This window comes from Salvia hispanica, chromosome 3, assembly GCF_023119035.1.
Source record: "Salvia hispanica cultivar TCC Black 2014 chromosome 3, UniMelb_Shisp_WGS_1.0, whole genome shotgun sequence".
NCBI lineage: Eukaryota > Viridiplantae > Streptophyta > Magnoliopsida > Lamiales > Lamiaceae > Salvia > Salvia hispanica.
In genome coordinates, this window is record NC_062967.1 from 39,638,566 (window position 1) to 39,662,389 (window position 23,824).

The following is a 23,824-nucleotide window of genomic DNA, read 5'->3' on the forward strand; positions in this document are numbered from 1 at the left end:
CCTTTAATTTAATTAATAATTATTTAAATTTAAAATATATTACACTTGGCATTATATTAACCACAAGATCTTCTAATCTAATGGTTGAAAATTGATCTCAATTTGGGATTGATAATTAGTTAGCAATTGATTACATCCCTATACTTCTAACAAATATTAATGAGTTATGAACATACATAATTAATAAAATTAAACTCATAACAGTATCTTCTAAGCTCAACATTTGACTTTAGAGTTGATTTAATATGTATCCCCTCACATTTTAAAAAAGACAAAAAATTTTACTTGCGCATTGCTAGAAAATTAAATTCATCACATAAATTCTTCTAATTTCAATATTTGACTTTAGAGTTTTTTTCATTCTTCACCATACACATTGTCAAGACAAAAACAGCTATGCGCGTACGCATGCCCGCTACTCCTACAACCCTTAATGTTTTGACTATAAAACTTGTTTGATTTTTCTTGGCGCACATATTACAAGATAAAGACTAAGATGTGTGTCTGTTCCTGCTGTCATGATAGTCGGTACCTCTACCTTTACCCTTTCTCATGCCTTCCATTTTCTCTGGATAACGTCGAATTTATATTTAAATAAGATCAAATCATTTCTATGGCGCGTTAACAAAAGCGTCGATATTTACGTAAATCTAGATTTTCAGTCAAACTAAACATTACTAAGAAAAATAACCTTATGTCGACATGTATTAAATGGCTTTTGAACCATTAGAAAAGAAACATCTACAAAAAATACTCATCAAATAAATAAATTTTGTACTTGCAAAAGAAAGGATGAAAACATATTGATACATAAATTTAATAAATTTACATTGAAATTCAAATTTTCCATATAAATCTTTTATGCACAATTTTCAACATAAATATGATTTAGGAAAACACATAATTAACAAAATTAAATTCATCATAGAATCTTCTAAGCTCAACATTTTGACTTAAAAAGTTTTTCTTTATCTCCACATATTTTTAAAAGACAAAAACTGTTATGCGTAAACTGTTAAAATTAAATTCATCATATAGTTCTTCTAATCTCAATGTTTGACTTTAGAATTTATTTAATTTTTGTCTGCAAACATTTAGTCGAGATAAAACAGCTATGCGCGTGCGCACATCCTCCACTTCCTGTCGCCCTTAACCTTTGACTCTAGAATTTGTCGATTTCTCTCGACACACATTTTGCCTAATACGACAGTAGACAACCTCCCCCTTGATCCCCTCTCGTGCCTTCCATTTTTTCTGGGCGCATCGAATCTATATCCGAATCGGATTAAACCGCTTTCCCACGAACGCATTAATAAAAGTGTCGATCTTACATGCTCTAGATTTTTCGGTTAGATCCGATTTTAATCATATCATTAAACATTATTGCTTTCCTCTTATATAATGGAAAAGTCAAATGAAATTAATCAATGCAGTGAAATAAAAATTAATTAGAAAAATAAGTTAAAGTAAAAAAGAAAAAAAGTGAATTAATTAATTTGTATATTTATTTATATTCAATCAAATCCCTATTTATAACTGTAACAGATCTGGTTTCGGACACCTTCTTCACACCGCCAAACCCATCAATCAATTCACATTTCCTCCATTTTCACACACATTCACACACCGCCACTGCGAAATCGCTCTCTCCGCCGGCCGCCGCCGCTCTCCGTGTGTGTGCGCGCGTGCAATCATCGTATGTGTTTGAGGAGAGGAGGACGCAATCACACATCGAGCTGTGTGTGTAATTTATACTGAAATCCGAATTCGGAATTCAGTCGGCATTGGATCGTGATCTGCGCGATCGGGTTGTCAAATCGGATCTGGATTCTCCGCGCCGGGATCGCACATTCCGCAGTGAGTCAGCTCGTTCAATTTCTTCTGTTTTGCATCCATTGATTCGTGCGATCTTCGAATTTCGTTTCGAGTTGGTTTGAATTAGGTCTAAATTGTGAGCTGAATGCTGTGATTTGCGTGCGTGTGTGGATGATCTCGCCGTCATTGATGATCGGAGTCATTTTTTTTTTGCTTCATATGAATTTGTGCTTGCTTATCTATAGGTGAACAGAAAGGGGGAAGGGAGATATAGTAGATACCGCATTTCTGTTCATCTGAAATTGGCATTAATGTCATTTCTGCATCTATAATCATAATCATGTTCTGTTAATCTGAAATTGGCATCATCTACGATTTCACGTCTGTGCAATGAGTTTTTTCACCAGGATGATAGAAAAGTAGGAAACAGTAATTAAGAGTTTGGTGAGCCGTTGATTTGTAGCCTTTCCGTTAAAAAGAGTAATTCAAACACGCGTAATTGAAAAAAAAATAATATCTTGAATTTGTCAAAGTGGGAAATACATGTATGTATTGTAATATAGATGAATTCTGGCAGTTTAGATTTTAGAATAAAGTTGATTAACTTTAAAAGATGGTAATTAGAGTATATTAATTAATCCTAATTTAATTAGTTTTTTTTTTTCGTTCTTTGACCAAATCTGAAAGTCATGAGTATTTTATTGTGAAAATAAACAGATAGATAGAATTGGCGGTGGAAAAACTCGTGAAATGCTGGGGGCCCACATTCTGGCTGCTCTCTTTGCATTTCCATTTCGTTTTGCTTTTTCTGTTGGCGATTAGAATGTGATTTATTGCGAGGTATTGGTTAGGTGTTGAATTAGAGGGGTGGCTTCACGCTGAATATCCCTCATTAAATGCTAATTTACCCAATTCCGATCTAATCTATTAAAAAAAAGTTAAAAGTTAGTAAAAGTTCAAACCTGTACTTCTTTGGAAATAGTAGCTCTGAAACTGAAAGATTGAAATTTTGTTTAATGAGACATATTGAAGAGATGTCTCATGCGATTATGGAATCAATAATTTCTTAACTATTTATGTTTGTTTAGCTATATTTAAGTGGTAATCGCATTTGCGTGTGAAAACTAGAAACGCAACAAAAAAGATTAGTCTTTTTCTAGTTATAATCATATGGACCACGATAAAACAAAATTTTGCCACGAAATAGAAAAAGTGGAAGATGAAATTAGTAGTAAGGTCCACTTTGTTTACGGGACGTCACCATTACTCATGCTTATCTCAACCATGTGAGATAATTGAAATTCTTCGGGAATTTGTAATTTACAAACCAATAGAAGAAATTCGAAAGAGAATTTTAGAGTATAAATTAAATCTATTGAAGGAAATTTTTTGGTGTTATGCTAAATTTTGTAACTTTGAAGATCATACCTCTGGCCTCTGTTTTGCTCAGTCAGTCAGTCTTTGTGAGATATGTCTATAAATAGGACGAAGGAAGGAAGATAGTGCAGAGTGATATTTAAAGGAAAACGATTATCGTGAACTGTTCAAAATATTACTACTATAATTGTGACGTGTCGGTTACAATTACGAATTATCGATAAGCACTCCATATATACATTGCTTCAAGCTTACTGTTAAGTGTTAAGTTTAATTGGGCGTCCGATTAAAAAAGTTTTTATTTTTGTTACAAATTTTATAATTACCGAAAAGATTGGGTTTGGGTATGGTAAGTTAGTAATTATCTCAACATTTTATTTAAATATAAAATATCTTTTTCCTTGTAATTAGCAAATTAGAATATTTTTTAATAGCTTTGAGGATATTATTTCCTTATCTTTTATGATTATCGTCTTGTCATCAATTACTGGGTAATGGTAGAAAAGATAAAATCATAAAAGAGAGTAAAAGGCAAAACCCATAATGCAGGAGCGCCCGCTTCATGAAGAGAGAGAAATTGAACAAATAAGTTGTGCAATCTCAGTTTTTACCCTTTTCTGGTTAGATTTCTTATTTCCTGGACTCAATTCGAATATTAGTTGGATCTTGATTCTTGAATGCTTTTGCATTTTAATGTTTTATAGCTGTTTGTTTATGCATTGTCCTTTTACTGTTGATTTTGATCTGGAATTGGAAAATTCAGAAAATAATGGCCGAAACGGAGGTTTCAAATGTGGCGTCTAAAATGGTTGCAATTGAGGAGATATGTGGGTTGGACATGAGCTCTAACCAGGATCTACTCAAGCCCGACAGCAACGGTAACAACCACCATGACCAAGCCAATGATCTGGATCACTCATATATTTTCGTTACTGGGTCTGATGGCCTCCCTGATGATACTCTCGATGACAAGGGTGTGGCTGTTGGGGGTTCTATTGTTCCGCCTCCACCTGAGGATTCCCAATATAAAAAAGTTGGTGAATTTTGTGAGGAAGCTCCACACCTGATTGAGGGGGAGAATGGGGAAGTTGAGCCGAGCAACGGCCACTCTCACCTAGTAAATTATATTACCTGCAATCATGAGAGTTCCCATGAGAATGGACAGGGGGTCCAAGTTTCTGTTACTGACTCTGTGGAGGTGAATGCTAATAAGAGTGAAAGTTTGTTGGAAGCTGAAGTTGAACTTGTGGATTCAGATGGAATAAGTGAAAGCTTGGCAAAAGCTGAGGGGTTCCACGTTTCTGTTGCTGATCCTGAGGAGGTGCATACTGGGGAACCTGGAAGTGTGGCAGAAGCTACTGTTAAGCAAGTTGAGGATTCAATTTCAAACGGAAAATCTGAAAGCATGCCGGAAGCTGAGGTAGAGAAGGCTTTTGATCAAAATGGAGGAGTTGAGGCTGTGGAAGAAGGCAAACAAGAGAATGTTGATGGTGTAAAAATAGCAGAGTACTCTCCTTGTCTTGTTGAGAATCAGGAAACTCAAGTTGGGGCTTTAGAGTTGGTAGCAGAAGTAGAAGATAATGGAGAATCACGTACCAATTTTTCGAACATCAATGGTTCCCATAGTCCCGATGATGGTGAAAATCAAAGTAACACAAGTGTAACTGAGGCATTGGTACAACAAAGCTCTCAAGACATGGTTGTGGATGAAGATAAGCATGATTTGCAAAATGTTACTATGGAGGCTGAGAATGATGCAAAACCGACCTCAGAAGCTGCAGAACATGAAGTTCCTACATCAACTTCCCTGGGTTTGGATTCAGAACCGTTTTCAGTTCATAATATGGACAAGATCCTTGAGGAGGAGGCGAAGACAGACTTGAGCTCGGATATACTTGAAAATCAACAGGGTGATGACTCTGGGTTTAGCAACATTGCTCAAGATATGGTGGGAGAAACAGATGATCTAAAACCTGTTGTGAGTAGTACTGATTCTCATGTGCAAACTACTCATGACTTGGTTCTAGAAGAAAACAACGAGGACTTGCCTGTACCTGAAGTTGATAATGGCGCACAATGTCATGAAGAATCACAGGAACTCCCGGCTGTATGCAATGCTGATTCTCAAATGCTAACCACTTGTGACTTGGTTTTAGATGAAAAAAGTGAAGAATCATCTGTGTCCGAAGTTGAAAATGTGGCTAAATGTGATGAGAAATCAGAGGAAGAACCTGTGGTGAGCAGCACTGCTTCTCAAGTGCCAAATAGTCGGGACATGGTTTTAGAAAAAAAAAATGAATACTCATCTGTGTCTGAAGTTGAAGATGGTATTCAATATCATGAAGAATCTCAAGCACAGCCTGTGTTGAGTAGTTCTGGTTCTCAAGTGCTAACTACTCGTGACTTGGTTTTGGAAGAAAAAAACGAAGTCTCATCTGTATCTGAAGTTGAAGATGGTATTCAATGTCATGAAGAATCTCAGGAGCTACCTGTGGTGAGTAGTTCTGATTCTCATGATGAAACTACTAGTGACTTGGTTTTAGAAGTAAAGAAAGATGATTTGCCTGTATCTGTATCTGAAGTTGAAGATGGTATTCAATTTCATGAAGAATCTCAGGAGCAACCTGTGGTGAGTAGCTCTGATTCTCATGATGAAACTGCTAGTGACTTGGTTTTAGATGGAAAGGAAGACGACTTGTCTGTATATGTATCTGAAGTTGACAGTGGTGCTCAAAATACCAAAGGATCTCAGGAACAACCTGATGTTTCTGGAGTATCTGATGATACTTTGCCAGCTGAAACCTCAACTGAGGTTTCTGTCCAAACTGAATGCTATCCAACAGCAGATGTTCATGCACCTCAAAGTGAACTTGAAGTTTCTGATGTTGCAGAAATTGGAAAATTCTCTTCTCCTTCAGTTGTTGGTCTAGAATCACAAATCGTTGAGCAAGTAGTTCCTGCTCATGACAGTGGGATAAGGTGTACTGTAGAGGAGGCAAGCTCAGGATCTGACGGTGTGCTTGACATGGTGGGTCCAGAAAAGGAAATAGCATTTGAAGGCGGTGAGGCCCATTCTGAATCTACAGTCTCAAGTGGGAAATCAGAAGTTGGAGATAGCTCACCAGAAACACTTGATGTGAAATTGGAACCTGATGCTCATGTTCCTGACTTTTCTGCCATTAACAGTGGCGAAAAGATTGATGATGTGACTGTCTCTTGTAGAACAGATGATTCTGATAGCAGCAATGCTCGTGTAGTGGACCTTGAGTTGGAGGTAGATGGTGTTGAAGATGTGGCAGATCAACTGGCAGGTGCTCCAGAGAACCTGCTGGTGCAAGAGAAAGAGAACACTGAGAATTCTCAGAACGAAGAGACCTCAGTGTCTTCAGCAGGGGTGTCCACTACAAGTACTACTGATGTAGAAGACAAAAGTATCAAGGCTAAAACAAAGCCATTCAACTTTCTGATTAGGACTCCAAGATTTGATGATGAAAGTCTTAGAGAACAAATCAGACTTGCAAAGATACAAGTTGATGAGACGACAAGACTCAGGGATGCTGTTCAACTTCAAATCCAAGAGAAAAGAGTAAGACATATATTTCTCAACTTCCTCTATTAGTTGATTTCAAGAATTATGCACTTATATTATTGAGTTTTCCAATTTAGCAGGCCAACACTCAGATTCATGGTATCGATTATGAGTATGCCAAGAGTGAAGGCAGGAATGCTCGAAAGTTGGTCAGGTCAAAGCGCACAGAAATAGATTCTCTTCAGTCTGTGATCAACAAGGCAAAGAATGCATTATCTATTGAGGATATTGATAAACAGGTATGCATGCCCCTGCCCACAACTTTACATGTTGTATTGTAATCGTACTATTTTCTTGTTTGCTTATGTAAGTGGCTGAATCGTGTACCTTTCACCAGATACATAATATGGAACATATGATACAACATGAGACTCTTCCCTTGAAGGAAGAAAAACAATTTATTCGTGAAATCAAGCAACTGAAACAACTTCGTGAACAATTGTCTTCTAACATGGGTAGCCAAGATGAAATCAAGAAGGCTCTTGAGCAGAGAGAGGAGACTGAAGAGCGCTTAAAGGTTTGATGACCTCATTATTTATGCAATAAGTTTAATAAATCGTACTACCTTAGTTATACTCTGCTCCTTGTTACAAGACTTGAACCTTTTCGAAAGATGTATGCACAGTTATATTGTGCTAGAAGTTCAGTAGGACAGAAAGGTCTTTTGTGTTTTCTAAAGTGGACTGGGGAATGTGCAGATTCTAAGGAAAGAGCTTGATGTTCTAAAGAGTAGAGTTGTAAAGGCTGAAGCAACTGCTGTGGAAGCTGGCAAAAAATATGATGATGAAAACAGGAAGGTTAAGGAACTCCAAGCTCAGTTTAGGGCTGCCAATGATGTCCGACAAGAAGCCTATGCTCAGTGGCAGGATTTGAGAAAAGAACTCACAAAAAAGGTAATGGGCATCCCCACTTGTTTAAGTATTTTATCTTGAGAGAATTGCCTGTACATTGTGATTGATTCTGAATTGTTAGAAAGGCGTATGCATCCATGCACCATACGCTTTTGAAAATTCTACTTTTTCCGCTTTGTAGTATTATGAGAATAAACTCAAACAGTGAAATATAATGAATTCTATGATAATCAACCTAGTTTTGGAGTTATCTTAATGCTATGATCAAACTACTTGCATAGATTCAAGTTTGTGTGGATTGAATACTTTTTAAAATTCTTCATCTACTTTTCTTATTTTTGGTTGAAAATAATGGTAAAGTGGCTCAGTGTAATTAAATAATTGAAAATGCAGAGCAAATACTTCTTCAAGTACAAGGATGCTGCTGCTGTTGCCAGCAATTATGCATATAGCAGGGATACAGAAGCACTTTACCTCTTGTGCATGAATCAGGCAAGTTTTGGAATTGCACCCCGAGCAGCAGTCGATGTTTCAAATAAGCCTCCTAACTCTCTGCACGCATCTTGATTTTATAGGTTGAAAGTTTTATGGAGCTGTGGAATACGAACCCTGAGTTCCGTAGCGACTACGCCAAGTTCAATGCAAGGAGTAATGTCCGGAGATTCGGGACTTTGGACTGTCGTTCACTTGGACCTGACGAGGTACCACCTGTCGTACCCAGTTATGCTAATGAGAGAGGTAACAAGAGGGTGGTGGTGTCAACGCCAGCCAAGGTTGATCTAGCGCCACAAGTTCCAACTACGGAGCTAAATCAGAAAATACCTACTGAGAAAATGACCGTAGATACTAAATCAATCAAGAAAGCGACGGAACCCAAGAACCAGAAAGTAGTAAACGCGCCTGCTGTCACTGTACAAGAAAACGGGCCAGATACTCATACTGTAAGCCACCTTGTCGATGAGGAGCCGGTCAAATCTAGGGAGGAGATTGAGTTGATAAGGAAAGCGGAAGAACTGAGAAGAGAGGAAGACGCAGCAAAGCTGAAAGAGCAACGCCGCCTGGAGGCACTTGCAAAGGCCAATGAGGCACGCGAAAGGAAGAAGCGGCAAGCAGAGAAGATGCAGCAAAGAGCCGAACTGAAGACACAGAAGGAGGCAGAACAGAGAGAAAAGGTAAAAAAAAAAAAATCGTCTACACCCCTCGGTTTCCTTCCACATTTCTGATTACTTAATCTATACATGAATACAAATTACGCAGGAGAGAGAGAAGAGACTGAGAAAGAAGGAAAGGAAGAAGGCTGTAGGAACAGACGCTAACGATATCACCACCAACAACAACTGTGAAACAGCGGCAAGCTCTGAAAGCGCCGCTGAGAATAATAGCAAGGACGTAGATGTGAAGGAGACGACTACTGCAACGACCAAAAAGGCTCAAAAGCCTTGGCTGGCTGCGAAGCACAGCAAGGGAAAATCCATCCCGCCACCTCTTCGAAACAGGAACAAGAAGAAACTACAGCAGTGGATGTGGGTGGGCATCACAAGCATTATTATTTTAGTTCTTTTCTGGCTGGGAAACATGGGTATGTTCTCCAACGTCGCTCTCAAGCGCCGAGCCCCCGTTTACTAACTTTCTTTCGCCTCAGCCGAGCCGGATATAATCACGGGTTTTTCGATACATATAGAGCCGGATTCACATAATTTCATCCCCTATTCGGATCAACCATCTTTATTTAGCTTATAGTTATGGAATATCTCTGAGTTTTATAGTTTATATACAAGACAGGTTGATAGTGAGAGGTTTTCTTGATTTGTATGGAACATAAACATTTTAATGGTGGTGTTGTTCGGAAAATGCCACTGGGTATACTATGATACGATTGGTTCACTTTCTTTTCTCAATTCCATTGAAGCACAGTTTCAACTCTATTTTCTACTCCTTCCTCCGATAATAGGAATCTCATTTTGTCATTTCAGGAGGTCTGTCGCATTCACTAATTCGTTTCATTCATATTTTATTATAAAATTAATATATAAGTAGATTTCACATTTCACAAACATTTTCAAATTCATATTTTTAAAATTATAAAATTAATATATAAGTAGATTTCACATTTCACAAACATTTTCAAATTCATATTTTTGAAAATCATGCCGACGAAAATAGGATTCCTAATTGTGGATGGATATATAATTTTAGGATTGAGTTCAACTAGTTTAATATAAGCTCAAAACTTTATGAGTAGGTTTTTGAAGGTATTCTTTAATTTCGGGTTTACTTTTAAAATTCATAATTTTGTCGTTAAATCCTAATCTTCTGAAATGTATACCGAAATTTATAGTCATGTATTTACAAACATGTGTAAATTAGTTTTAGAGTAGATATAGTCCATGCTAACCAAGAATTAATTGAATTTTTTAAGGAGTACTTATTATTCTCAAGATTAAAAAAAAAAAAAAAAAAAAAAGCTATCAATTCAATGTTTTTACATTATTAAAAGGAAATTAGGTTCATTGCTCCTGCACCAAACGCGCGCACACATATGCATAAATAATTGAGGGAGTTATTACATTGAAAAAAGTCCAAAAGAAGTCACAAAAAATTTAATCTACACAAATTATTTCCAATTACAACTAAAATAAGCTTTTTTTTTCTCATGAAAATATTCGTTCAAAATTAATTTGGAATTCATTAATAATGTGTTAGATATAATGAAATTGATTTTTTATGAAATTAGATAAGTTATACTCTAATTGAAGTCCAATTCATATTTTAATTTATAAATAACTAAACGCAAAATTAAATCTTTATTTTGACTATAAAACTAAATTTAAATTTAAATACTTCAAGTACTAAATAATGAAATTATAATTATAATTTAAAATCTAACTTTACATCTTTAATTTTATGGAACCAAATGCCCCTCAGTAAAGCGGATGCTAAAAACATGAAAATGATAATATAAGTAGAAACATTGCCAGATTACGGACTCAAATCACGCATCATTCAAAACCTACAAAATATTTAATTCGAGTTTGATAGTTTCATACCTTAATTGGGTCTACTTAACTTAGCAACCAATAAATATTCTTCAAAAGTAAATCTATACAACTAATTCAAAATACAACTCAAAGACTTAAAAGATTCAAGAAATTAATGTGATTTCTCAAAGCAATATCAACAAGAATTGGAGCGATCCAGAAAAAGATAAAAATAATATGTGAATGAGAGAGAGAAAAAAGTTAGTTGGAAGGAAAAAGGAATGGGAAAGAGACATAAAAGTAAAAGATAGTTGTACATGAAACATACAGACAGTTTTTGTGTCCTTTCATTTCGTTTTTCATTTCACATCCTTTGTATCTTCTCCCTGTTTTACTATCCTTGTGCAGCAGATCTCTCCTCTGTGTAGTTCCCAAATTACTCAACTGGATCATGTGAAGCTCAACTGAAATTTGGAATTTTGTTCTTGAGAAGAAGGGGAAGAAGAAATCAGTTTGAAGGCTGTGAATGTGAAAGGGGGAAAAGGAATCAAATTTTTATCACCCTTTTGCAGATGAGTTCAGCTGCCCCATAAAGGTATTATTTTTCTTATTTTTTGGGGGTTTACTAATTTGAAAGAACTTTGGTTGGGTAATTCATAGTCTTTGACCTAATGGTTTGTGTTTTAGTGAGAATTGGAAGTTGGGAGACTGTTGTTTTGTTACTTTGAAGGGATTTGACTTTAGGAAGAAATTTGATTGAGGTTTAGGAAGAAAATGATGGTTTAGTTCCTTAAAGATTGAAATTTTCCCTGTTTCTTTTAAGTTTATGGTGGTTGTATTACTCAACTGTAGTTTGTGATGAGACTTGGAAGTTCGAAGAGTGTTGTTTTGTTACTTTGAAGGGGTTTGACTTTAGCAAGAAATCTGATTGAGGTTTAGGCATAAAATGATGGTTTAGTTTCTTAAAGATTGAACTTTTATCTGTTTCTTTTAAGTTTATGGTTGCTGTATTGTTCAATTGTAGTTTGTAATTCATGGAACAAAATCATGCCAGTTTTGAAGAAACTCACCAAATTATTTTTAAAGAACACTTGTATTTGTGTTTCCCCACACTCATTGCAGGTGTTTCTGTAGTTTCTGGGGTTGTGCAAAGTTGATCTTTGATAGATGGAAGAGGTAGGTGCCCGTGTAGCTTCACCGGCAGTTTTCCACCAGAATCTGACTGCGAGATTTCGTGATCCATATCCGATGGCTAAGAAACGCGCCCTGCCCTTTGACTCATCGAGCTTTCTACCACAGAACACCGTGGAGAGTTGGAACCAGAATTCCTGGAGCTGGGACAGTGCGAGGTTTGTCGCCAAACCATTGCAACGTAATGGCGGCCAAGTGGGGAGTAGTGGAGAGATTCAGCCAGTCGGAAAACAAGTGATGAGTAGTGCTCCGTATTCTACAGTTGCTGGTGGGAATGGAACTCGTAGTAGTGGTATCAATTTGGTGGAGCCACAACCTGTATCGAGGCCCAACAAAAGAGTAAGATCAGGATCGCCCGGTGGTGCTAACTATCCCATGTGTCAAGTGGATGATTGCAGAGAAGATCTGTCTACTGCTAAGGACTATCACCGCCGGCATAAGGTGTGTGAGGTTCACAGCAAAGCTGGTAAGGCCTTAGTGGGGAAACAGATGCAAAGGTTCTGCCAGCAATGTAGCAGGTTAGTATACGCGAAACTACAATGAATAACGATATGCATTGCATTATGTTCGGTTATAGTCAAGTGTTGAAAATGTTAACCACATATAAAATTTGTAATACATCAAGATGAGTTGTGCATTTTTAGACTCAATGTTTTACCATGACATGGTTCCATGTTTCCAGGTTTCACCCTCTCTCAGAATTTGACGAGGGAAAGAGAAGTTGTAGGCGTAGGCTCGCTGGACATAACAGGAGGAGGAGGAAAACTCAACCAGAAGATACTTCTCAACAGTTGTTAGCGCCTAGTATCAATGCCGGTGATAATGATATTCTCAATTTACTGGCGGTGCTAACTAATGCACAAGGTATAATGTTGGCAGATTAGTGGCTTAATCATTTACTCGTTAAAACACGGTGAATAGCTCATGTGGCGGCCTTTGGTGCATTATCCGAATATTAATAGGGCGAGTAAAGCAATTTGCCACTCGGGAATTCTAAAAGGGTACAAACTATGCATGTTAAAAAAATTATTTGCAATATTTAGCATAAGAGTTATTGCCCTTTTATTCACATGTATACACTCTAAATTCTGCTTTGTTGTTTTCGGTGATCATAGGGAACATTGTGGACAGAAACGATAAATTCCCATTAATGACCAACAAAGATCATCTCAAGCAGATGCTGACTAAAATAAATTCGTTGCAATTGGCAGCGAACTTGGAAGCTAAGTTGAATGGAGGTAACTCAAATCATATGTCAACGGAAAATCAGAACCAGATAAATGGGAATGCTTCTTCTGCATCAACCATGAACTTGCTTGCTGCTCTTTCAGCAACTGCAGGTGTACCTTCTTCTGAAACTCAATCTCAACCGAGCACTGAAGGAAGTGACTCTGAAAAAAGCAAGTCACCATGTCTCGAAAAGCACAGTGGATCAACAATGGACGTTCAGGGAACCTCGCCAAGCCTTCCTCTTAGATTGTTTAGTCCCTCACCTGAAGATTATAGGCCAACAAAATCGCCTTCAGAGGAGAGATCGCCTCTATCCACACCACCTGTTGTACATGATCTGTTCCCAATGCAGACTTCAAGAGACACGGATAAGAATGGCCATCTGTCAAATAGTGAAGGTGAAATTGCATGCGTGGAAGCAACCACGATCAACGGATGCAGTACATCTCTTCAGCTTTTTGGAGCGTCGATCAGTGGTACTCAAGATGTTCCAGTTCATACGTCTCCATACAGAGCTGGATATACATCTTCTTCTGTGTCTGATCATTCACCATCCAGCCAGAATTCTGATGCTGCGGTACCTCAACGTTTATTATATGTTCTTGTACTTTTTTATTTTGTATCCTTATTTCGTTCGATAATTTGGGTTGAACTTGGCTTGTTTTTCTCCTAGGATCGTACCGGTAGAATAATTTTCAAATTATTTGACAAAGATCCAAGCCATATGCCTGGATCATTACGGTCTCAGGTCAGTGCAAATATTTTGGATTTTCTTTCTCCGCAATTTTACTTCTCCGTATAACATCTAAAAACTTCATCTTGTTTCATTTCCAGATACACAATTGGCTCTCTAACAGTCCATCAGAAATGGAAAGTTACATCAGGCCTGGCTGTGTTGTTCTATCCCTGTATTTGTCGATGCCATCATTTGCCTGGGATCAAGTGAGTTATTTCAATGATCGTTTATACTTTTGCTACTATTGACTTCGATTAACCTTCTTTTTTGCCTTTAACGTGTTTGCAGCTTGAAGAAGACCTTCTTAACTATGTGAAGTCCTTAGTCAAAGATATTGAATTTTGGGGGAATGGGAGGTTTTTGATTCATACAGACAGACAAATGGTTTCACATAAAGAAGGTAGCTTTTGCTGATTCGTTTATAATCCGGTTTGTTAACCGATATCTCATTTTCCATATTATTGTCTTTTAAGTAGTTAGAGATTGACCCCTATTGAATTCTATGCCTAGTTGCTTTTGCTTACACACTTTTCGAAATTTTCCTTTTAATTTCCTTCTGTGTTATTGATCTACAGGGAAGATTCGTCTGTGCAAATCATTGAAGGCCTGGAGTACACCGGAACTCATCTCAGTTTCTCCCGTGGCAGTTGTTGGTGGACAACCAACCACTCTTCTATTGAGGGGAAGAAGTTTGAAGGCTCCGGGCACTAGGTAACCGCTTGATATTTAAACAAGATCGAATCTTTCTTAATAATTTTGACTGGAAACGTTTGTAATCACACAGGATACACTGCACGCATGCAGTTGGATATAATGTAAGGGAAGTTCATTCATCATCGTGCCAAAAGACTCCATACGGTGAAATTATCTTGGACGATTTTAAGGTCAATGGTGCAACATCTAGCATACTAGGCCGCTGTTTCATTGAGGTAGAAATTTATCTAGCTGTCAACATCGAGATTTTAGATGAGCTTTGCATCATTTATGTCTCCCCTTTTCACAGGTTGAAAATAGTCTCCGAGGAGCAAGTTTTCCGATCATCATAGCAGATAGCACTGTTTGCCAAGAATTGAGACTCCTCGAGCCTGAGATAAATGGAACTTCTGATGTATGCAATGGCAGGGAAGAATCGCTGCATTTTCTGGATGAACTCGGGTGGTTGTTCGGAAGAAAATATAACTCGTGCTTGTTTCAGCACCCGGATTATAGGCTCTATCGGTTCAAGTTTCTTCTTGTATTCTCTGTCGAGCGTGACTTTTGTGCATTGGTCAAATCCCTTCTCGACATTCTGCTAGAGCTTAACTCTGGTAGAAATGGACTAGAAGAGGAGTCTCTGGAGTTGTTATCAGAAATTCACCTCCTGAACCGGGCTGTCAAAAGGAGGTGTGCGAGCATGGTTGATTTTCTTATTCATTACACCGTCGTAGATTCCAGTGGAACATCTAAGAGGTTCATTTTTTATCCGAACATGGCTGGACCCGGTGGTCTCACACCTTTACATTTAGCTGCTTCATTATCGTCATCCGATGACATTGTTGATCTACTGACAAGCGATCCACACGAGGTACTTTTTTATTTTTCCCTTATGTCCCGGATATTTAAACCGACAAATCTTACCAAATGTGTTACTGCCAAACTGTGTAGGTTGGGCTGCATAGTTGGAATTCTGTTCTTGATGCAAATGGGCTTTCTCCTTATGCATATGCTACGATGAGGAATAATCATGCGTACAACGCACTTGTTACTCAGAAGCTTGCAGATAAGAGCAACGGTCAAGTCTCTGTAACAATCGAGGATAACCTGAAGCCCTTCCACGTTGAGATGAATCCGACAAAATCCCAACTCAGTCGAGGTCAACAATCTTGTTCCAAGTGTACGTATGCATACAGAACGAGGTTTCCTCGTTCCAGTGGATTGCTGCAGCGTCCATACATACACTCAATGGTAGCCGTTGCTGCTGTTTGTGTTTGTGTGTGTTTGTTCTTGCGAGGACACCCCTTTGTTGGCCGCGTTTCCCCGTTTTCATGGGAGAACCTGCAATACGGCACAGTTTAAGTATCAACATCAACACCGGTTGATGAATCACTCACGGGATGATGACCAGGACGAAAGCGTGACTTCCCCCATCCTGTTTAAATGAATTTTCTGAGATCCAAGAGTGAACAGCCGCGGCGCAATAGTTAGGTTCCCAGAGTAAAGCCTTGGAGTAATATGGATCTCTTTGTCGCCTCATATTCATAACTTACTTCAACGAGCCGAGCAAGATAAGGTGAAAGAATGCTCTATGCTTTTGCTGAAGCTCTTTAACTGAGCTAGTTTTCGTGGATGTTCATCTGAACTAATTGTGCTAACGACGAGGCCAACGATACTCTCACTCGGATTGTCTCACTGTAAGAACTAGGTGTTATATAATAAGTACTAGTTGAAGAGATATATATACATACAATAATAGTTAGGTGGTTGTATACATATTTTTCTAACTGAGTTGAATCTTTGTATTCATAGTCTGAATCTTGTATGAATCCATCTGCTTTGTGTGTGTGTGTGTTTTTGAAGAGGATATATACAAACTGTTTTCATTATTACAGCAATGAAGAGATTGCATAATTATACATACATTTGTTGCATTAGGCAAAGAATTGAGGAATAATAAAGTGAGTCATGGTTGCTGTATCCTTCTTCTGCTAACACACCTTCCTCTTACCATGTTCTGAACCAGGGCTTCTCCCATCCCTTCTCCGAGCCCCTCGATGAGGCCTCCGATGAACTCTATGACCACCTGGCCCGCGAGACGGGCTGCAGTTCCCAGGGGGCTAGGCTTGTCAGGCGTAGGTATGCCGTTGGCCTGGAGGCCGTTGATGAAAACCTTGGCGCACACCGCGTGGAGATGGTATTCGCACACGGTGCACCGATACACCCTTCCCGATCTCTTCTTGTTGCACTCCCCGCACGCCGCGTTGCCGGCCGGCAGCAGCCTCAGGGGGTGCGGGTGAGCCGGGAACCGAACCTCCGTCGTCAGCATGGCACAGCACGGGTGCATCTGGAAGCTGCAGGCTCTGCATCGGAAGGCAAACCCTTTGCTCGACTTTCCGCAGACGTCGCACCTCGGCCACGAAATCCCGCCTTTTGCTGCATCGCGTCACACTAAAAGGTTATGCTCGCGCGTTTTTTTAATGGACAAATAAACATGAAATTTTAAAGGGACTCGAACTTGTGACCTTTGGTCCGAGCATCAATCACTCTACCGCTTGGCCAACACACGTAATTTCAGTTTACGTACCCGTTTTTGATTTGGCGTGGAAAACGAGCTGGTGCTGGCCGTGGAACGGGTGGCTGTTCAAGACGGGAGGGGAGGCGGCGCAGAAGTCGTGCAGCTGGAAGTCGCACTGCGCGCACGCAAACCTCCGGCCTGCGCCGTACTCCTTGCAGCCGCCGCACGTGAAGAGCTCCGGGAGAGTGACTTGGAGCAACGGGTGCTCGGAGTGGGCGTAATGCAGCATCCCGTCTCCCGAGGCCGACTGCGGCGACGTCGGGAACTCGACCGCCGCCGCGGCCGGGGAGGAGGAGGAGGAGCGTTTCATGGGGCGGAGAGAAGTTTGAGACTTGAGGGAAGTGTGCCTTCTCATTGTGTGTGTGTGTGTGTGTGTTTGGATATGGGAGTGGAGGAATATTATTTATGCTGCCTAAATTAATCAAAGTGCTTGCTTTATCAAACAGGATTATTTGAAAATCCAAATGTTTCAAATATGCTTTATAAAACTATTAACAATTTACAATAAACTTGATGCCTACAAATTCAATCAATGTTTAATAGTAGTATCTCTCAAGATAAGACCTAGATTGTGCATAAATCAAATTTGAAATATTTACTAGATATCTAAATTAAGTCAAAGTTTAGAATAATTCTTTGTCACTTCTCATCATTTATATTTATATTGATCTTGTAATATTTTTAAAAATTTGGGATAAATTTTCGGAAAAACATCTAGTTTGACCAACTCCTGGTAAATTTAGCAATTTTAGAAAATAGCCAATTCTATTATAACTTTGATAATTTATCCCAGATGCGTAAAAAAAAACTGGGACATGCGATTTAAAAGACATTAAAAAATGTTGAAGACATAGTACTATACATCAAAAGTTGTGATATGTAGAGTATATTTTTGAAAGTTGTGGGATTGACTAAAATTTGATCAAAATTTATGGTTTTTTACGATGAAACGTAACTTAATTGGTAAAATGTTTATCCTTTATTAAATAGATTGGAGGTATAAGTCATAGTGAAAATAGATGAGAACCATTATTGATCCTTTTATTATTTTTTCAAGCAATGCCAACGATTTGTCATGATTTAGGATTGGACATGACTTTCCTTAAATATGGCTTGGTTGGGAAATTTTGTCAAAAGCAATGGAGTCATAAGATGCCTATGTTTGATTCTGTTACATTAGATGAAAATAATCTTTAATCATACAAGAGAAGTAGGATTATACATGCAAGAAATAAAAAGGAGACACATGTTCTCCAAAGTCAATATTTATCTTTATGCTCAAGGAAGTTAATTGTAATTAACCAATAAAAATTGTTTATTTTCATTTCTTTGGAATTAACTAAGGATGGAAGAGAATCCAAATCTTTGAGGAGGGTTCTTATTCGATTTGAAGTGGAAGCCAATCAAGAAAAATTTTGCAGCCTTTTCAACATTTTCATGTTTTAAAGCAAAGATTCATAGTTGAAGTGGGAATTTTGGGGTTGTTTTTCCTTAGTGCGAGTTGTAAAGCAAATTAATGTAGTGAAACTGAATTCCATGAATGTGTGATGAATAATTATTCTTTATGGTGTATCGATATTGTAAAATACTAGAATCGGTGCAATGTTTAAGGCGAGAGGTGAGACTAGGGTTAAACCTTAGTGTCGACTAGGGCTCAATTCATTCAGAGTGGCAGCAGTCCACCACCCCTTTTCCATTCTCTTTCTCCCGATCTTCACATTGAGCAACCAGATTAAGCCAATCATGCCTCACACCCAACACTGTTATACTCAACAACACCAAGCTGAGATAATTGTGGCTTTGCTTCTTATCAATATTGCCTACCAAACGCTACAATAAACATTGTTTCACCAAAATCAATAACCTAATCTTGAGGTGCGGAGCCTGGATTTAATGTAAGAGGGCCAAAAATATATTTACAACAGAATTTGTACTACTCCATCCGTCCCATTTAAGATGACACGTTTCCCTTTTTAGTTTGTCCCAATTAAGATGACACATTTCATTTTTTGGGAACTTTCTCTCTCCAATTAATATACCCAATCAACATTTCATTTTTTAGAACTTTCTCTCTCCAATTAATATACCCAATCACTTTTTTTCACCCCTATTAAAATATTCATCTTTCTTTCTCTCTCTATTTTAATACTTCCACCCACCTTTTCTCTCTCTATTTTAATACTTCCACCCATCTTTTCTCTCTCCAATTAAACACATTAACTAATAACTCCTAAAATCCCGTGCCGGCTAAGGAATGTGTCATCTTAGCCTGGACGGAGGGAGTAATAAGTAGGGGCATTTAAAGAAGAATATAAAATAAATTTTTTAATTCGGAGAAAATAACATTGATATAATAAATTTTAACCTTCCATATAGATTTGCCCTGACCTAATCATTCCTACCAAGCACGCCCTTAAATTTTAGTTCTCCCTTTCACTTACGTTGACTAGGATAAAATATATTTTTACACGGACTTATATAGGGTTGTGATCAATTGAGATTTTTTAGCATAATTGAGAATTGAGATGCATTATCAGCCACTCATTTTTATTAAATGAGTGGTCCAGAATTTGCCACGTGAAAAATATTTTTAGATTAATTAATTATGAAAGGGCAGAATGGTAATTTCATGGTACATTTTATTCAATAAATACTTTTTTTAATTTTATTTTTGTAAAAAAAATGATTTTTTAAAAATTTAATTTTTTTTTTGTCAACTACACACATATAATGTCAACTACATATACTCCCTCCGTTCCGCGGTAGTTGAGTCATTTTGTCATTTCGGTACGTTCCATAGTAGTTGAGTCATTTACTTTTATAGCAAAAGTCAACACATTTCTTATCTCTTACTTTACTCTCTCTTAATTTATTCTTTCTTCATCTCTCTACCTTTTTCAATTTTTACTTTATTCTTTCTTTATTTAACCCACTTAACACAATTTTTCTTAAATCCCGTGCCGAAAAGAAACGCCTCTACTACCGCGAAACGGAGGGAGTACAATTCATATCAACTACACATATAATATCAACTATGTGTACAATCCATGTCAACTACATATACAATTATGTCAACTACATATACAATTCATGTCAACTATACACATATAATTATGTCAACTATAAGTTGTTGACATTTGACATGCAGGCTATTGACGATAATACCCCCCGAGTTGAAATAATCTACTTGCAGTTGACATTTTAAAAATGTTGTGGATGAGTGGCTGAAAATAAATCTCAATTCTTAATTAATCTAAAAAATCTCAACCTAACATAACCCCACTTATACCCACTTATATATGTATATTGGATTCATCTTGGATTCAATTACTATGTCCATTAATTAATTATAGAGTGAACTTAAAAAAGGGTCCCTGGACTATGGGTTTATCTCGAAAATGGTCCCTGGACTTTAAAAATATCACCAGTAGTCCCGGACTAAGGGTTAATATCAAAAACGGTCCTTTTGCACTGTTTCGAGACGAAAATGCCATTTTGAGGGATTTTGGGGGGTTTGGGCAATTTGGTCTTTTTACACTTTTAACAGTTTAAATCTGATATTATTTTAGTTATGTACTAAATCTGATATTATTTCAAAATTATCATTCTTCTTCCCTTTTTTCATCCTCCACTTTGTTTCTTTATTTCAATATTAGATTTAATTTATAAAATTAAATTTTAAATTTTGATTTTTATATATCAATAAATTTTTTTAATTAAAACTATTAATTCATGGACACTATAAATATTGATTAAAACTATTAATTTTTGTTATTTAATATAATATTCAGCTGAATTGAAAAAGTACAGAAAAATAATATTAACAATGATGGAAAAATATGAGCTATTCTATTTAGCCTTCGTTCGATTGTTATAATTGTTTGTGATTGAATATTATGAAGTTGACTAAAAATTTTATATAGGAGTATTTTTGTTGAAATTTTCTAGTCATTTTGATTGTTTTCAAATTAATAAATGAAAATTATATTAGTCTTACATTAGATGCATATTTATTTCAGAATAAATCGTGTTATATGATCTATTTATGATTAAAACTAAGGTGTTGTCATATCTTATTCATTAAATATTAGACACTATCAAATATTGATTATGATAATTTTAGGCTGCCAGACCCGAAAACCCGATAAAATTTCTATTGTTCTATCTGTTTGACTCTAATTCGACACTTCATTTATTATTTTATGATATAGATTACTAAAAAAATAACTTTCAATTTTATATATTAAATATATAAATGGAGTATTAAATTTTTATTAACATAATAATAGATATATTAATTAGAAACTTCAAATTCACTAAAAAATATATTTAAATTTCTAAAACATGCTTTAAAATTTCTTGATGTTTATGTTTTGTTTTGCATAAATCTCAAATATTAGTATATGATGTTGTTTATGTTTGAGTTTAAGCATATATCTCAAATATATCATAATAAAATATTTTACATTTTATAAATGTAACTAATTTTCACCATTATTTATTGGATTGATCGCATGTTAATTTTATCGATAGCAACCCGATTAGCCCGCTGGGCTAGCCCGAAACCCGAGCTTCTAGGGTTAGGGTTGAACTTTTATAACCCGAAGAAAATACAACCCGATTAGCCCGCACCCGATAGACCCGCAACCCGAATAGGGTTGGCCCGAAACCCGGTGGGTTGGCCCGATTGACATCCCTAGTTGGCACGGAGAAAGTACTTAACTTGTGAACTTAGTCTATCCATGAAAAGTACTCCCTCTGTCCCTGAAATTTTGTCACATTTTTCCATCTCCATCTAAACCACAAAATTAGTCATATTTCACTTTTTACCATTTTTGGTAGTGGACCCCACATTCCACTAACTTATTCTCATTCACATTTTATTATAAAACCTTTAAAAGTAGGACTCACATCCGACTAACTTTTTCAACTCACTTTCTGTTACATTTCTTAAAACTCGTGCCCAGTCAAACTTGAAGAATCAAATAACATACTATCCCTAAAAATCATTTTATTTACAATTTATACCATTACTACACTACTAATAATGTGGAGCTCACTCTTCACTAACACTACTCTCTCTCTCTCTCTCACACACACACACACACACACACTTGACTAATTATACATTAAAACCATGCCGAACCAAATGTTCATACTTTTCAAGGACAGATGAAGTACTCCCTCCGTTTTTTCATAGTCGAGGCGGAACTTTTCGGCACGGAGTTTTAGAAATGAATGTTGGGTGTGTTAAATAAATAGATAAAAAAGTAAAGAGGGAGGAAAAGGTAGAGAGAATAAAGTATAAAGTGAATAAAGTAGAGAGAATAAAGTAAGAGAGAGGAAAAAGTTACCATATAAGGAAACGACTCAACTATGAAGAAACTTCCCGAAATGGTAAAATGACTCAACTATGAATAAACGGATGAAGTAATAAATAGTATTCCCTCCGTCCCACTTTAAGAGTCCCGGTTTATCATTTTTGGGTGTCCCACTTTAGGAGTCCCGGTTGAAATATTCCACAAATGGTATTAGGCTCCTCATTCCACTAACCTTTTTCCATTCACATTTTATTATAAAACTAATATAAAAAAGTAGGACCCACATTCCACTATTTTTTCCGTATATACTTATAATAAAAAAATTAAACAATATATATCTATAACGTAAAAATAATCTGTTTATAATGACATCTGTTTATATCTATAATCTAATATGTGGAAATCCAACTGCATAATCCACTCATGTATGTATATTGCTTTATATCATTAATAATTTTGAATTTTACGTTCTACACGGCGGCATGAGTTGAAAATATATTGTAACTTTATAATTAGTTGTTATTTAAGCATGTCATACTGAGGTAATTATATATGTGAATATAGGAGTGTGATCAAATAAAAACTCTAAATGTTGTACAAATTCAAAATTATGATTTGGACCATTGAAAAATGTCAACAGATCACAAAAAAACATCAACAGGAAAATGTCAACAGAATTTCAACGATAGTCAATGATTGATGCTGTGTTGATATTGTATTACTATTGTGTTGACATTAAAATCTTGAAATTTTACACTGTATTGATTGTATTGCATCTGTGTTAAAGCTGTGTTGAGGAGTTTTGAGTTTGTACAATATATAAGTTTGCATTTTATCACTATCACGTGAATATATATATAACTAAAATTTCGTTATAATCTTCTCATAATGTTACTTTTATTACTAAAATTTCTGCGTCATGCTGACCTATGTAATTAAGAGCCATGTCATAATAATTTATTTGTCAACAATAATGAAAAAGAGAGGCCTTCCGATGATTTGGACTTTTTCTTTTCTTATAATTTGCTAATCTTTGGCAAATATCTCGTTAATCGCTTTTAAGAGATATAATTCCAGAAATGTGTGAGGAGAGGTACAATGGTGAAATGTAATTTAAACCCAATTACTTAGTGATGAAAACGAGATCTAAGCTTACATCGTTGATTTTTTCTCTAAGCACGACAACATGTCTGTCCCAGCATTCCAATAGTAACGTCAGTTTCCTAATTAAGAATTTCTACCGAGAAAAATATTTTCATCATTCTATGCGTGTGTTACGAAAACAATTCCAAATTTTTCATTTTCATTTCATCTACGTTTTTCCCTTATTGTTAAAAGTAATAGTTATACCAAAATAAAATAAAATATTATTCGTCCAAATTGTTAAATTTCACCTCTCCAAAATGAAAATAATAGTATAATAAAAAGTACAACTCGCATGAATTAATAAAACGGTAATAACTCG

General features: G+C 36.6%; 3 protein-coding genes across 8 annotated transcripts; 2 read left to right on the plus strand and 1 right to left on the minus strand.

Annotated features, from left to right (window-relative positions):
• Positions 1-1,558: 1,558 nt before the first annotated feature.
• LOC125214000 (plectin-like) lies at positions 1,559-9,530 on the plus strand. 3 transcript variants are annotated; one of them, XM_048114830.1, is made up of 8 exons: positions 1,559-1,857; positions 3,956-6,778; positions 6,859-7,020; positions 7,119-7,298; positions 7,480-7,674; positions 8,026-8,124; positions 8,208-8,804; positions 8,890-9,530. In XM_048114830.1, exons 2-8 carry the CDS (start codon positions 3,962-3,964, stop codon positions 9,256-9,258), a joined length of 4,419 nt encoding a protein of 1,472 aa, XP_047970787.1. In that variant the 5' UTR covers positions 1,559-1,857; positions 3,956-3,961; the 3' UTR covers positions 9,259-9,530. The 3 variants fall into 3 exon arrangements, with proteins under 3 accessions (XP_047970787.1, XP_047970789.1, XP_047970788.1); XM_048114832.1 differs by having other exon boundaries at positions 6,862-7,020; XM_048114831.1 differs by lacking the exon at positions 1,559-1,857 and adding an exon at positions 3,742-3,812.
• A 1,318-nt stretch (positions 9,531-10,848) lies between these two features.
• Positions 10,849-17,481, plus strand: LOC125212882 (squamosa promoter-binding-like protein 14). 4 transcript variants are annotated; one of them, XM_048113168.1, is made up of 12 exons: positions 10,849-11,205; positions 11,733-12,319; positions 12,484-12,665; positions 12,917-13,039; positions 13,133-13,608; positions 13,705-13,779; positions 13,866-13,973; positions 14,056-14,167; positions 14,343-14,478; positions 14,552-14,696; positions 14,771-15,331; positions 15,412-17,481. In XM_048113168.1, the coding sequence occupies exons 2-12, from the start codon at positions 11,778-11,780 to the stop codon at positions 15,820-15,822; spliced, it is 2,871 nt and encodes a 956-aa protein (XP_047969125.1). In that variant the 5' UTR covers positions 10,849-11,205; positions 11,733-11,777; the 3' UTR covers positions 15,823-17,481. The 4 variants fall into 4 exon arrangements, 1 of the variants encoding a protein (XP_047969125.1); XR_007174787.1 differs by having other exon boundaries at positions 10,850-11,205; positions 12,917-13,608; positions 15,412-16,918; positions 17,039-17,481; XR_007174786.1 differs by having other exon boundaries at positions 10,850-11,205; positions 12,917-13,608; positions 15,412-16,157; positions 16,487-17,481.
• Positions 16,427-17,393, minus strand: LOC125212883. The gene is made up of 2 exons (XM_048113169.1): positions 17,048-17,393; positions 16,427-16,896 (listed from the first exon to the last, which is right to left on the minus strand). The coding sequence occupies exons 1-2, from the start codon at positions 17,391-17,393 to the stop codon at positions 16,427-16,429; spliced, it is 816 nt and encodes a 271-aa protein (XP_047969126.1).
• Positions 17,482-23,824: the final 6,343 nt, after the last annotated feature.

Bases quoted from the DNA above. Each gene is read 5' to 3' on its own strand.
- LOC125212883 (XM_048113169.1), bottom strand. From the start codon at position 17,393: ATGAGAAGGCACACTTCCCTCAAGTCTCAAACTTCTCTCCGCCCCATG. The intron at 16,897-17,047 runs GTACGTAAACTG...GACGCGATGCAG, and splicing joins CCACGCCAAATCAAAAACGG to CAAAAGGCGGGATTTCGTGG.
- LOC125212882 (XM_048113168.1), top strand. From the start codon at position 11,778: ATGGAAGAGGTAGGTGCCCGTGTAGCTTCACCGGCAGTTTTCCACCAG. The intron at 12,666-12,916 runs GTATAATGTTGG...CGGTGATCATAG, and splicing joins GGTGCTAACTAATGCACAAG to GGAACATTGTGGACAGAAAC. The intron at 13,974-14,055 runs GTGAGTTATTTC...ACGTGTTTGCAG, and splicing joins CATCATTTGCCTGGGATCAA to CTTGAAGAAGACCTTCTTAA.
- LOC125214000 (XM_048114830.1), top strand. From the start codon at position 3,962: ATGGCCGAAACGGAGGTTTCAAATGTGGCGTCTAAAATGGTTGCAATT. The intron at 7,299-7,479 runs GTTTGATGACCT...GGGAATGTGCAG, and splicing joins AGACTGAAGAGCGCTTAAAG to ATTCTAAGGAAAGAGCTTGA. The intron at 7,675-8,025 runs GTAATGGGCATC...TTGAAAATGCAG, and splicing joins GAAAAGAACTCACAAAAAAG to AGCAAATACTTCTTCAAGTA.